This window comes from Lepidochelys kempii, chromosome 17 (genome assembly GCF_965140285.1).
Source record: "Lepidochelys kempii isolate rLepKem1 chromosome 17, rLepKem1.hap1, whole genome shotgun sequence".
In the NCBI taxonomy this organism is placed as follows: Eukaryota; Metazoa; Chordata; order Testudines; family Cheloniidae; genus Lepidochelys; species Lepidochelys kempii.
This window is the reverse complement of record NC_136396.1, coordinates 16,823,744-16,838,885: the sequence shown is the minus strand read 5'-3', so window position 1 is coordinate 16,838,885 and position 15,142 is coordinate 16,823,744. Positions and strand designations below refer to the sequence as shown.

Here is a 15,142-nt window from a genome sequence, read left to right as displayed (position 1 = left end):
TGCTCTCTATAAATATATCAGACGGATAAATACCAGGGAGGGAGAGGAATTATTTAAGCTCAGTACCAATGTGGACACAAGAACAAATGGATATAAACTGGCCATCGGGAGGAGTGAAGTTCTAGAACAGCCTTCCAAGGGAAGCAGTGGGGGCAAAAGACCGATCTGGCTTCAAGATTAAACTCGGTAAGTTTGAGGAGATGGTATGATGGGATAACATGATTTTGACAATTAACTGATCTTTTAACTATTCATGGTAAATAGGCCCAATGGCCTGTGATGGGATGTTAGATGGGGTGGGATCTGAGTTACTACAGAGAATTCTTTCCTGGGTATCTGGCTGGTGAATCTTGCCCATGTGCTCAGGGTTCAGCTGATGGCCATATTTGGGGTCGGGAAGGAATTTTCCTCCAGGACAGATTGGAAGAGGCCTGGGGTTTTCTCACCTTCCTCTGTAGCATAGGGCACAGGTCACTTGCTGGAGGATTCTCTGCACCTAGAAGTCTTTAAACCATGATTTGAGAACTTCAGTAGCTCCAGACATAGGTGAGAGGTTTGTTACAGGAGTGGGTGGGTGAGATTCTGTGGCCTGAATTGTGCAGGAGGTGAGACAAGATGATCATAATGGCCCCTTCTGACCTTAATATCTATGAATCTATGAATTTAAAGCAGATTAACTCCATGTGTGAATGCCCTGATTCTTGGATAAGTGCTTGTTATTCCAGAATAGCTGTTTCTGATTAACTCCCTCTGTGGACGTTCTTATTCCGGAACAAAAGTGTCTAATTCCAAATAAATTTAATCCACTGTGAAAGAGGATTATTCTGGAATTACATTCACCCCCCCATATTAATCTTTAAATTCATACCCTATCTTAATCTGAATTAACTTCCCAGTGTAGAAAAGCCCTAAAAGTGCCCTCTTTCAAATTTAGCTTAATCCACTGCATAAAACTAATTGGGAATAAAACAGCTTTATTCCAGAATAGGAACATTCCCACATATGGGGTTAATCAGGAATTATTCCAGAATCACTTCTCAACTAGACCCACCCTTGATGTAAAATCCTAGTAGAGCCAAAGCACAGCCAGTTCTTATCTCAGAATTAACACTTTACACCTGAGGTTTGCCTTTACTAGCTACATGAAAGTAAAAACTACAGTGCTTTGTCTCCCCCAGGATTGCTGTCTTGATGTACAAACACACCTTTATTTTGCAGTGAAGACAGCCATTAACAAACAAGAGACTTAGGTCAGCTTAACTATGTTTCTCCAGGGTGTGAATTTTCAACACTCGTGAGTGATGTTGCTAGGTTGACCTACATTTTAGGAGTAGCCCAGACCTGAGAGGAGTAATGCAGTAGTTTCCAAATTGTGCTCTCCAGAGCACTTGCTAGTGATCTGCAGAGAGCTGGCTGCTCACCTGGTGCTGGCTGGCATCCTTGTTTCCATCTGAAAGCACCGGAACTGATGGGAGGGGAGAAGGTGAAATGAAGAGCGGAAGTACAGCGTGAGATGAACTTGAATCCAAAAAGGACTGAACACTTACCATGCTCAAACAGCTAAAAATGCGTGGCGTGCCTTCCCAATACGACTTCTCTGTGTGAGCCATTGCTGTCACGACAAGAGAGAGGTCGTAAGCTTATGAGTGGAGGGGAGACGTTTGCCAGACAATTTCTCTGTTAGGATGTGCCCCACAGTCTGCAGAAGCTTTGAAACCTCCACTGCACGAGGATACCTTCCAGGGAGTGTCGGAAGGACAGTGCATGTTGTGGGTTTTCTTGCTAGCAGAGTGGAATTGAGTTTCTAGTGATTTCTGCTTATAATGATGGATCGGATGCTACTTCCTGTATGCCATTTCTTATTGAGGGCTGATGTATTTGCCATTAGCTTGTACTGATCGGTAATGGGGTGCTTTGTTCTTAAAGATCAGATCAGAAGGAATTTTTCTGATTTTCTTTGGTCTTGCCATCCCATCATGTATTCCGAAGGGCCACTCCGCAGCTGGTAAAAGAGGTGACGGGAAAGCACTGGGTAGAGACAATTATAACATAAAATGTGCAGTAAAGTTCACTTTGCCCTTGCAAAACCGTGGTGTTTATTTGATACCTGTCTGCTTGGGGGAATCACTGTATTGTGGCTTGAGATGTAACTCTCCCTTGGCCACAGGGATAGATTCTCCCCTGGTGGTCCAGAGAGGTGTACATTAGAGCTCTCTGCACACGCCGGAGACCCTGTGTTTCCGTGGGGGGATGTTGCCCCATCTTGCCCTCTTTCAGGGATTCCACTCTGGGATGGTGACTACACTTGCGCCAGGGGATCTCTTGAGTGTGCTTCTTTTCCAGCCAGCCCTGCCCACATTTTGGGCTGTGCTGGGTCCCCCTACCTGCCCCCATGGCAGAGGGGAAGTTGCCACCTACCCCACAATGGGCTTTCTACTGCTAGGAGCCTTCCCCCTGTGTCTGTGCAGACAGATGAACGAGGGTATAAGGATTAAAGCAGGGCTGGCCCCAATGGATCCATCTAACAGGATTCGTGCTGGGATCTGTTTTATACACGGTCAACTTTTTGGTGCAATAATATCAAGTTCAGGAATTCTCTGGCCCAGCTGCACTCAGGGGCCTTGCTGTCTACGTAAGCTTTGGGGACACTGCTTGCCCACTGGTCCCGTTTGGGTTGCCCCCTTTTTTTCTGCCCATAAAATCAAACGGTCTGAGCTGTAACAGCCTGTAAGGAGTTAGATCCTTCACATTAGTCGTCATTTGACTGGTTTCACGGATTTGGCATTGCTTGCTCCAGAGATAGAATGAATACTCTGCATCGACCACTGGCTGCTAGGGAGCTGTGGGTGTTCAGCCCCACTGAGGCTCAAACCCTTTATTCCCAGCATCATGCCACTTGTGCAGGAATTCTGCTTTTTTTCTGCAGAAGTTCTGCAGGCAGTTCAGCTACTCCCTGGTATCCAAATGGTACTGGATTGAACAATGCATAGCCGCAGAATGCATGGGGTTGGCTTAGTTCTCGCACCAAGAGTGGTGAAAGGCAGGTGTTGACGTGGTGGTGGGTCAGTAAGAGAGGAACAGGTGTGGGGAGGCCCCCTTGGTATTTGTGTTAAAGACTATTTCAGTGTAACAAGCTCCATGTAGCCTGGAATGTCATGTCATCTGGCAATGTCTTGTGGTTAGCAAATGCACATGGGAGGTGAAGTCCAGGTTCTAATCCTCTCGGCGCTGCTGATTTGTCATGTGACTTGGACAAGCCACCTGACCCTGTGGAGGATAATACCAGCCACCGTGGAAAAGGGCTTTGAGATTTTTAGGTGAAAGGTGCTTCTGAAGTGCAAAGCAAGAATTGTTGCTATTACACATTGAGATGCTGCTTTGATGACAGTTGGGCATGCCAGGGAATAATAGCTACAAATTGAGGTCCCTGTCTCCTGGCTACACACAGGCACAATTGCCAACTTCCATGTGGTAAATATGCACCCCGACTTTCACAATAAACCAGAAATCAAGCTAGTCCCATTTCAAAACAAGGCCAAAACAAGCCAATTCCTAAGAACCCCAACACCCTATATAACTAGATACCCCTGTCGTGCAACCTGGAACTGTGGTGGGCCCGCTGTGCACCCCTGACTCTCTCCCGCCCTTGCCCCTGCTTGCCGGGAGCCGAACAAAAAAAAAAGAAGCAACAAGCTACAAGCCAAAACTAGCCAATAAGCAACTCACAAACCAATTAAGTAAAAAACAAGCCCAATTTATGCGTTTTTTTCCACACGTTTGGCATGTCTGCAGACAGGCTGCACTGTGTGGTCTGCTAATTTCCTGCGCATTTATGCTCTTCACATTCTTTTCTTGTAGTTATGTTTTTAAAAATGCTGCACAGCCACTGTATTTGCTTTTCAGTCTAAAACCAGTCTTTACAATAACCTCCCATATGACAACTCTTCTGATTTCCTATCTGCAAATTAAGCATTGATCAGCTGAAACAAAGCTTTCCTGTAGAGGACAGCAAAACCTCCCTCTGCTACATCCCAGACACTTAAATCTTCTCCTTTCTAGGGCAAGGAATGGGGGACAGGAGTTTGGCTAAAGAGGCTTAGGCATGGGCTACATTTAAAACTTAGGCTGACCTAGTGACATTGCTCAGAGCTGTGAAAAATTTTGCACCTTGTACGATGTAGTTTGGTTGACCAAACCCCCACTAGACATCGCTAGGTCGATGGAATAATTCTTCTATTAACCTAGCTACTGCCTCTTGGAGAGGTGGATTAACTGCATCAATTGATGAACTCCTCCTGTCAGTGTAGCAAGCATCTGCACGATGGTGCTACAGTGGCACAGCTGGACCGCTGCATTTGTGCCGCTGTACTGTAGACATATCCTTAGATTTTGAATTTAAATCCTCTTTGTGAGTGCAGTTTTTTCACCTGTGGCCAGGGGGAAGATTTCCACTCCTAGGGAGAAATCCCTTTCCACTTCTGGGATGGCTTGGATACTATAGTTACTGAAACATTCCCCGTCTACTTAGCTCCCTCCTTAAAGATGTTCCTCTTGCTGTTCTAAGCTGAGACAGGTTTCATTGTCAGCATCTGGCCACATGCCCCTCTGTATATTTCTTGACATGTGCTTCTCCATAGTAGACCCCAATCTGAATGCTGGTAGGAATAGTAAGACATTGAGACCCGTGCTGCTGCTCCATTCATATAGAGGGTGTCTAACCACAAGACCTTTAGAGTGCTTTGTGCTACAGTTTCAATGAAGTCCCAATATGTCCCATATTTCTGTGACCTTTTGTTTTCAATTCTCTCAGCTGCAGAGGTGCCTCTTATAATGGCTCTTACCTGCTGCCTCGGTACTTTCAGCTTCAGGGCTGCGAGCTGGGGATTCCCTCTGGTACAGGATTTTCTCCCACTCGAATTAGTCGATGTCTTTAAATTTCAAACTTAAATGTCACTTATTGCTGTTGGTTTGTGCTTTAAGTCAGCTGCTCTTGTCACAGAGGAACTTGCTTCATGAGGTGAAGCTAGTTTTTTGGGAGAAGAGGGAGGAGGGAATTCTCCTTGCACAGCCTTTGTCCATTCCTAGAAGTGAAATGTTGGTTTTTTTAAAGATTTGTATACGTTCAGATAGTTTGGAAAGAGTCTGGTGGGTCTCAGTGCAGGCTTCAGCAGGAGTCTGCAGTACAGAAACCTTGCTGCATTTGGCACTAATGCAGTTATCAACAAAAAAAAAAAGCAAGCCACAGATTGAATGGGCACTGAGATTTGAATACCCGTTTCCAGCGGATTATCATTGTTACAGCTCTTGTCATATTGGAAGCTGATTTGTTTACTAGATCATTGTCCAGCTAATGCTAAGAGATGATTGATGTTTTGCCTATAGAAATAATTTACCTAAAACTACATTTTAGCAACTAAACTTACCAGAAGATTGGAATAAATAATGCCACTCTACGGTGTATTTCTGTCACCCCAGATGCATGCACATTGTCATATAATTATGCCGTTTCATTGCTGAATGTTAAGTGTTGAAGGCTAGAATGTCGTTGCCTCAGTAACGCTGCTCAGTGCTTCTGTCCTTGGAGCTCCAGTGTTCTCACTACTAACAGCTGATAAGGCAGCCTGCTAATTCAGCAGACATCTATGTTACTCAGAAAAAAAGACCCTAGGCATGGTTTGGTGACAAAGGTGCCCAGCCAGGTTTATTGCCCTCAAGGCATAGTCCTCGTGCCCTGGCTCCGTGGTTACAGGTACACTAACAAATGAGTGCCCAGTGGCAAGGAATGTTTCAGTCAGCAGCAGAAATGTCTGCTGTCCCCTAGGCCACACAAAGGGTTAAGGCGAGATACCCCAACATTTATAGACTGGGACAAACAACTGGGATAAATGTCTTACATACTACTTTACATGTTTCATGACAGCTGTTTACCTTCCCTTGTTCCCGATATCTCGGACAAAACATCCCTATTCATTATTTTGTCAAACCAACCTACCTTGTACTAGATTGGGATGTATCTGTAGTAGCTGGAATACATTTACGTACCTATCTAGTACCTAGTCAACTAGCAACAACTTTGCCAAGTTCATGTACCGGCGGCTTATCTGCTTTAATACATGGCCTGACTTTGGTTTGCGGCCTCTCATTCAGGCCTGAGATCTTGCACCAGGGCCAGTGCTCCAGGCTCTCTCTCTCTCCTACACTGAAGTCATGCCACCACTTGGGTAGAATAAGCCAGCTGCTTAGCCTAGAAGCTGTTTGGGGCAAGGCTCTTTGTTCAACGTTTGTGCAGCACCTAGCACAGTGCGTCCTTTTTCCGTGTCTCCCTAAGCACTACTGCAAGACAAATAATGGGCACACAAAATAACGAACGGGAGAGGACAGGGGTCCCTATTCTCAGAAGAGTGCACAATGTCCATGAAAAGCTGAGAGGACCATAGCTTTGACATTGTCTGAAAGCCCCACCCCCTGACACACACATATAGAGTTAAGTTGCATGGAATTCGATGTATCTGCTGCTGGAGGACAGATAATGGGTAGGTATAACCAGGAATCACTGCAGGGTCATACTTTCCCATGTTGCATTGCAGACTCACTAACAGCCTTGGTTACACATAGGTTAGCTGTTCACTCATTCAGATGCCAAAGCGGGGTGGGGAAGGATCGTGGGAATAATAAGGAGGCAGGCCAAGAGAGATAAGGAAAAGAGAGCTCTTAACACACCTCTCTCTGCAAATGTCCTGAGGACTCCAGAACAGAGAATAATGGTGTGTACAGAGGAGGTGTCTTAAAGCACACAGAGGACACAAGATACTTAACAAACAGAACTTCCAAGCCCACATGTTCAGTAGGTAGTTGTTGTTTAAGGAAATATGTTCCCTTGCCTATAACGATGATAAATCACTTTCTGCATCATGCCGTGCCTGGAGTTGTGAGTAATGTTGTTGTTGGGTTTTTTTGCCCCTCTCTCGTAGATCTCAGACCTGATACGACAAAGCACAAAGGAGTCCCCGCTCTGGGAGTTCCTCAGCCTGGGCTACGCACTCATGCTCTGCCCGTTTGTCGTCGTCCTCGGAGGGATGTTTTTCCTGGCCACGGCCCTCTTCTTTCTAAATGACCGCACCAAAGCTGAACAACAGTGAGTAGCCAGGCAACCAGGAATGGGGGAGGGAGGGGAGCATGTTATCTCATACCACAGTTAGGTTTGGAGTGTTTCACCAAGCCCTTCCAGGTAAAGGATGCAGGAGAGCACATGATGCCGCAAGAGGCACTGGGAATTAGTTATGCTGGTTTTGAATCCTTTATAAATTTCTGCTTCCAGGGGTTCTCAACCATGGGCTGCAACACCCTGGAGCTAGTATCTGATTTTAGACTGCAGCCTCCTTTTGATCTTTTATTGCGTGGGTGTGTCCAGGGGGCACTAGAATCCTGTCCATTTGGATTAAGGTGGAGCATTGCATTCTGGGAACTGTACTCTCCCAGGGCCACCTCTCCACATTAAAACAGAGGATGATTGTGAGCCACATTGTAGATCTCAGTGGTTAACATTTAGCTCGTGGTTACACAATTGGGCCACCTTCACACTACTCGGTATGTGAAAGGGTCAAAAGGAACAATTGAGAAAATTAAAAACATTGTGTCTGTGTGCGTGGGGCGGAGGGGAGATAATACATATATTACGTCCTGAGTTGTTACGTGAAAGATGGTCTTTCCTGGTTCCTAATTACAGCTGATAAAAAAAAAAGCTACGTGTTTTTCAGTAAGGAAACCGATTCAGATCACTGTTGGCAACTACAGTAACTCAGAAGACGCTTCCACATGACACACGGTTTTGGGGTTAGTCTTTTTCTCGTAATCCTTGCACAAAACTGTGAGTGTCTGTGTATTATGTTCGCGTGGGGAATACTGGCAGTGCCTGGGCCGCTCTTTGCCTGAAAGCGGCCTTTGCGTTAAGAAGCAGCCTTTGCTGCTTGTTAAGAAGGAGGTGACGTTATTCGCTCTGAGAGAGGCCCCATCTGCATTAAGGAAACTTGCAGTGGGGCAGCTACATTGATGTAGCTACGTTGCCCGAATGCAGCCAACCTCGAGAGGGTTCAGGATGCCGCTGCCCCAGTGCCGGCTCCCGCGCAGCACGTCTGCATTAGGGGCTCGTGCCGGTGTAATAACACTGCTATTGTTACACCAGTTCAAATCTCCTCAATGCAGAGAGGTCCAGAGCCTTAACAGGGCCAAACGTGTGTCTACCTGCAAGCCAGGCTCAGGGTAGGGAGGAAAAACCCTGTTCTAATTTAAAAAAGCCCCATGTCCCAACATTATCACATATGAGAAATCTAAGAGCAGAGTGAAGTGCTGGGAGTACCTCGCTTTGTGAATAGCTAGAAGCACTTTCTGGCTCACAAGGCAGTTGATAACGGGGTCTGGGTTGTGCACAAGGCTAGCTGGATCTCTGTGGTTCTGCCATTCCTTTTTATTAGTCCCTGGGGATCATGGGCCTTTTGGCTAGGCGCTGTACGGACACACAGTCAAAAGACCCCCAAAAGCTCACAATCTGGGTTACGTCAAGACGCAGCAAGTGAATGAAAGAGCCAGCTGATGGGTGGAGAGAGAAGACAGGGTGGCAGAGAGCCAAGATGTCACATTAAGCAAAGGTCTCTGCTTCTTCGCCCTCAGACCTTTTTTCATGAGTCACCAATAATTGTGGGAAGGGACCTGTTTACAAGTTGTCTTCTAACCAATATGCAAGGGGTAGCCTGGACAGGACCCTGTCATGTCCCTTGTAATTGAATTACAGCCTTGCACAGTCAGAGACTTTAACCTGGCTTTGGGGGCGTGATTTTGTCCACCCCGCACTGTCGCTTTTAGCGGTATGTTACCCTGTCTCCTGACTCTGTTAGAGTCGTAAAGCAGATGGTGCCTAGCCGTGAATCAACGTGGTAATCGTCGGGGGGATGCAGTGAGGTGAACGGATGCTTCTAATGCAGCAATAGGAACTCAGGCTGGCTTTCGTTGCCGGACAGTCCAGGGTGATAACTGGATTTAATAATAACATGTAACATTGCCATGTTATGAGTTTAAAGAAATCTCATTCTTCAGGGGGGTTGGCAGCAGTGTGAATCTTTGCTTGTGGATCCCATCTCTGTTGTGGGAGCAGCCAGTAGTGCTGAGCAACCTTCTCTGCACTTAGTTCAGTATGATCCTTCATCCTCAGCTGTGCACGTGAATAACTAGCACCTGCATTAGAGGATTAGAGTGTGGGAGAAACAGCTTTCAGGCAATGGCAACTCTGAAGCACCAGCCCAGTCCAGACCCCTTGGTGGCTGGTGAATTCTCTGCAGTATCTGGCTAGTGTTATGGTTCCGGAAGAGCCCTTATTCGGTCCAAAAAAGGAGGGTGCTTCTCAGCTTGTATTGAAAATGCCCATGCTGTTAGCTGACCTCGTCTCGGTGCCAGTGTGCAGTGGCATATTTTACCCGAACCTTTTACAGCGCAGCCCTGCAGCATGCAAAATCCATTGGCTGAGGTGACTTAATATATGCAAACCAAATCCTAAGGGACGGCAATAAATATAAATCCTAAGGGACGGCAATAAATATAAATTGCTTGTATCTAGATGGTTCTCTCCACCCTGAGCAGAGCCTTCCCGTATTCTGCTCACGTCCAGAACCACCCAGTTTCCTTCCCCTTAGTCATTCCATTTATCAAAGCAACAAACACAGACCTCCAACCTATTTTTACTTCTGTCTCCCCTTCAGCATCCTTCCCCTTTCCATTCTGTCTGACTCGCATCTGGTTGTGTATTACTGATATTTAGCTAGCGCTCTGTCATGTGCAATTGCTGAGTGGCTCAGATAGAATACAGATAGAACAGTTACTATAAATCATGGCTGGCGAAGCAAATTCTCTGCTTTTCTGTCAGCTGGGTTTTCAATATGCCCATTAACAGTTATTCCCGTGTTAAAAATACCCTACTGTCCTACAGTCACGCTCCAGGACGGTGTTGCTTACTGCAATGTTTTGGACCATTACTGAGGAATATTACTGTATTTTTAATGAGTATTAGTAACCTTTGAGTTCTGATCTGAGCCACCACCAAGCCACAACGCCTCTTCCCTCCTCCCACTCGCCATCTGCGGTGGGCATGCTGTCTGTGTTGTCAGCCTGTTCCTGATTTGCTCAGCAGCATAGATCCTCTGGCAGGTCCCATTGGAACAGGTGCATTTGAGGTGGGGGTGGGAGGAGCAGGGCTTGGGAGTGGCTGAACACATAGCAGTGATAAGAAGAAGGCTGAGCGCCTTGGGATTAGGATCTCCAGCTGCCAGCTGTATACGTGCTTCCTGGGTGGTGGAAACAGGCAGTCTGTACATGGCATTATGGATCTTCAGCTAGAATAGTTTCCTTGCCTGGCCAGTCCCCACTTCCATGCACCCATTATAGGCTGGGCACAGAGCGCTGCTCTTTCAGGAATCCATGTTCTTCTCTACCAAGGATCCCACCGATCAGTCATCGGGACTCCCAAATGTGCCCTGCCAAGTGAAATTGATTAACCTGCAGGAATTGAAAGCCCCAGTGTCACGCCTGAGATTAAACCCATTCATCACAGGTAGGGTCAGGTTACAAAGGCTGGAGGTCACAGCCCTGACTAATGAATAAATATGGGGGCCAAGAGGTGTAATTCTGTGGCCTGGAGTCCTCTTCTGCTGATGGAGAAGGGAGAGATGGATCTGTCCTATCTCTAATTGCTAGGCTAAAAGACAGTTCAAGGTTTATGGCTTGTGCTTGGGTATTTGCTTAGGAAAAATTTCCTCATCCAGGCAGCACAAGCTGTAAATAGAGCAACCCGCTGTGACCCCTTTTGAAAAGCTGCACTGCAGTTTCCGCCACACTTCCTTTTCAGAAGAGAGAATGTAAAAGATGAAACCTGTCACTCCCTCGCAGTGTCTTTATGCTCCTTGTGTCACCACGGCAGCTCCTGGCCTACTTTGTGAATTACTTTTTTTAGCATGTTAAATCCAGTAGATAAAGCTTCCCGCCCCACACACTGTAAAGACGAATCAGAAAAATCTCATGATAAGAGCAATACAATGAATCTTCTCCTTTCAGATGAGATTGTTCTCAAATACTGGGTCTTTCACATACATAACAGGGCCTTGGAAATATACTAGCTGCAAGAGGTTTTCAGTAAATTTAGGAATGACACAAGAGAACAATCTGGACATCATTTAGTCCATAATGTAACCTAATTACTTTTGGTGTTTTCATATATACATAAAATATAACCCCCCAATCCTTCCCCGCCCAACAAGAAAAAGTGATCAGAGAGAGAGGGATGACTACAGAGTCTTAGCTACCTATAGTAATTAAAATTCTTTCAATCCTTTTTGAAGGAACAGGCGTATTCGTTTTGGGCCTTGGTCACATTCAGACTTGGGTCAGTACATTGTTCACCTGAAATTTCTCCTGTTGTTGCACTTGAATGAATAAGATGTCACTTCCTGTTTTGCGGTGTCATGGTGCACTGTTAAACAACTGTTGTGTTGCTCTCTGGGGATGGCTGCAGGTTATTTGTGGGTGGACTGATCCTCCTAAAATATCCCTACCTAAGTCATAAAGGTGTGGTGCGGCTTAATTAATGTACTTGAAGTTTGAGATTCTTTCAGCGGTGTATACAAGTACAGTGTTGTGACTGCATAGTTGAGTACATACAGCACCTGAGTGTAAATTTAGTGGTGGGGATTTCACTCTTAGCTCTGCCACTGCCGTCCTGTGGGACCTTGGGGGAAGTCAGTTCAAGCCTGATTTTCTGACATGCGAGCATCTGCAGCTCCCTGGACTTCACTTTTTGTTGCGTGCTCAGCACTTCTGAAAATCACATCCTTCGCCTGTCTGTAAAGCAGATAACCCCTGGAAAATAAATATTTGCCCACCCCTATGAAGCACGTAGAGCGCCATGGAAGAAATGCATTACGTTGGTGCTCCTTAATTAGGGAGAATCTACCCTCTTCATAACAAACAGAATAAGGGCCATTTCCCACATTACTAGGAATGTTGGGTACAGACTCCTGCCAATACATGGCCTTACACCAGTCAATACATAGACCCTCATGACCACTTTGCATTCACTGGACGTCTTTTTCATATGGTTCGTGCTGATCTATTATACATCTAAAGATTGACCCTCCCATGGGAAAAACCATCTACTCTGTCTCCTCCTAGACATAAGTCCAGAGGAATTGCCAAATTGGATCAGACCTGTGGTCCATCTAGCCCAGAACTCCATCTCCAGCAGTGGCCAGTGCCAGATGCTTCAGAGGAAGGTGTGAAAGGACCCCACAATAAGCAGTTGTGGGATAATCTACTGCTCATGAAGGTCTCCTTCTAATTCCCGGTGTAAGCCCCAAAGCATGAGGTCTTACATCCCTTCCCATGCTTTTTTAGCATTAACTATTATAACGCTGGATATTCTTGTTATCCATATAATCAGCCAGTTCCTCTTTGAATCTTGCATGATACATGCACAGTCAGGTTTTTACAAGATGTATGACAATGCGGATCAGGCAGCAGGATGCAGCTGTTGTACGTATCCCCCATGCAACCACGAACAGGAGTAAGGAATTGCCCAGATGCAGCTGGCTTAAACAACAGTGTAGGTATTTAACTAGATAGCACACTGAGGCAATTTCAAAGGGACTCATGAGGGTAAATAATTCACCTGTTAGCTCATGTTTTCAATAAAGGATAAGGCCACCTGAAAGGCTCCGTTTTTCCCTCCCTGAAATATTTGCAATGAAAAATTTAAACATTTTATTAAAAAAAAAAAAAATCCCTGCAGCTCTTAACACCTTTGATGGAGTGCAGAAACTCCAGATGAGTAACCATAATGATTTATGTGTCATTTAAACATGATTAGTACAGACACTTACTCGGAGGAAGCTATTGCTTTTACACTACTGATCAGGTGATGCAAGACACAAAAAGAACACTGCCTGATTAGCATGCATCTTTATATTCTCCTAAATGAGTTCAGTCTACAAACTGTGGACTCTCTTGTAGCAAAGAGAAGAACAATCCATTTTCAGACTCTCTTTTCTACTTTACGCTAGACTTGTTTTAGCCTTTTCTGGAGGCAGGTACAAAATCATCTCAAAATTCCCACATTGCAGCAATTATTTTCAGTTTCTTTTATGTAGGAATGTAGTTAGAGACAGAAGAGATGCATCAGATATTGTCATGTTCCTGCCGGGGCAGGATACAGTCCCCGCAACAGAGAATGTATGCAATATTAAGCTGATATGTACATTGTGTTTAATTAATACTACATGTTAGTGGGCTGTGCCCATTTACATAATTGGAAAATGTTTTTTCTGCAAATCAATTTAAGACAAACTCATAAAAATTCTCCTTGATGAGGAAGCTAGACACCCGCTTTAGAGGGATGTGATGTGTGCAGTGCTGCACAAAACACAGTTGTAGATTGAGATTTTCAAAGCTGACTTGGTGATTTACCCACACAACTCCTGTAAAGGTATCTTTGAGGATCAGTTCATCCACGATTGGCATACAGCCGCCTGTGAGGAATAACATGATCACTGTTTAACAGTGCACGGCCTCACCACAAACCAGCAATGTGTCCGACTGAAATCCCCAAAAGAATGTAACTTGTGTAGCTAAATCCTAGTGAGCTTTGCAGATCTCAAGCATCGTCCTTCCCCAAATAAAGCCAGGTTGCGATATTCCGAAGAGCCTGTTGGAGTTAGGAGACCAAAACCACTGGAATTCAGTGAAAACTGAGCACCTAACTCCTTTGAGTTCCACTGCAAATCCCAGCCTTACACTCTAAAATAGAGCTTATCTTCCATGGCACTATAAACATTCCCTATGCTTCCCCAACCTAGATAAGACGCACTCCCAACTCTGGAGAGCTTACGATCTTAATAAGATAAGACAAACAAAGAGGAAGATGCAGGGCACGATTCAGAATCCTGGAGGATTATTGTTGGAAAGGAAGATTGCATGAAGGGGAAAGGTTTGAAAGAAGGAGAGAGTCAAGGAGTGTGTGCTGGGGGCAGAACAGGATTAGCAGGCACAAGGCTGAGGGTGGGGAAAGGACACCAAATGGAGTGGAAGGGCTGGAGAATTGGAATGCAGGGGAAACAGAAGTGGAGATGAAGGGGGGTTTATTATTCTCTGCCATTTTTGGTGTAAAAAGCCACCTTTTCTCTCTTCTCCCCATTGCTTTAAACCGTTTACCCAGCCACGATTCTAAAATGGCAAAAGAAGCTGATAGATTCAGAAACATGACGGTTTGGGATTAGGGGAGATGGGAACAGTAACTAGCTCACTGCAGCAGGCTTTTTCCACTGTACAGATGGGAAAAGACTGTCTTCTATCAAAAAAGTGTCATGGCGTTTTACTGCTGTGTCCAACCTGATCTCCTGCAGATTATTTTGGAAGGCATCCAAGCCTGGTTTGGTTGCCTGTGGCATTATTTTGTTTCAGACACGTTGGGTCCAGTAGTGAAGCCCTTACGGAGGTAAATTTCCTGTGGCATTTGAAATGTGCACTCAAGCTAATCAGCAGGCGGCGGGAGCTTTGCTTGAGTAAGGCCTGAAAGACTGGGACAGCTGGCACTGGCAGTTATAACTGCATCCTAAACATAGGCAGGACTTTGACTCTCCAAGCCCATCAATTCCATGTGAAGACTAGTCATCTCCTGCAGAGGGGGGAACATGAATACCTGATGCAGCTGAGAAACGAATACTCTCTAGAATGCTCCTAGTCAATTGTGTGATGCGCTGCAGATGGGAGGGAATATTTTCCTGAGCTTGAATTGAGAGGACGGGGAGACCTAGTGGTCTGAGCACAGGACTAAGCCAGGAACGCCCTGGAGTCCTCATCCTGGCTCTGCCACTAACTCCCCTCTTTGGCCTTAAGGAAGTCAAAGTTCTCCATAAAAATCTATCTGTAAAATAGGGATAAACAGCATTTTGCCTGCCTCCCAAGCATTGTAAGTATTCATGTTTGCAAAGAGCTATGTAACTGTTAAATGCTGTTAATCCTTATCTTTCCCAATAGAATATATACACTGCAGGATCATTGCAGAGGGACAGTTCCTGGCATACATTGGGTTTATAATGGATTTTGTATC

At 45.4% G+C, this 15,142-nt stretch overlaps 1 protein-coding gene across 2 annotated transcripts in view; it reads left to right on the top strand.

Annotated features, from left to right (window-relative positions):
* Positions 1-15,142, top strand: part of SPNS2 (SPNS lysolipid transporter 2, sphingosine-1-phosphate) — a 190,490-nt gene that overhangs the window by 159,824 nt on the left and 15,524 nt on the right. The window contains exon 11 of one of the 2 annotated variants that reach the window (XM_073315320.2): positions 6,972-7,135. In XM_073315320.2, the coding sequence (XP_073171421.1) occupies positions 6,972-7,135 (164 nt within the window). Of the gene's footprint in view, positions 1-6,971; positions 7,140-15,142 lie in introns of those variants that run through there. The other variant, XM_073315321.1, reaches the window with a different exon arrangement.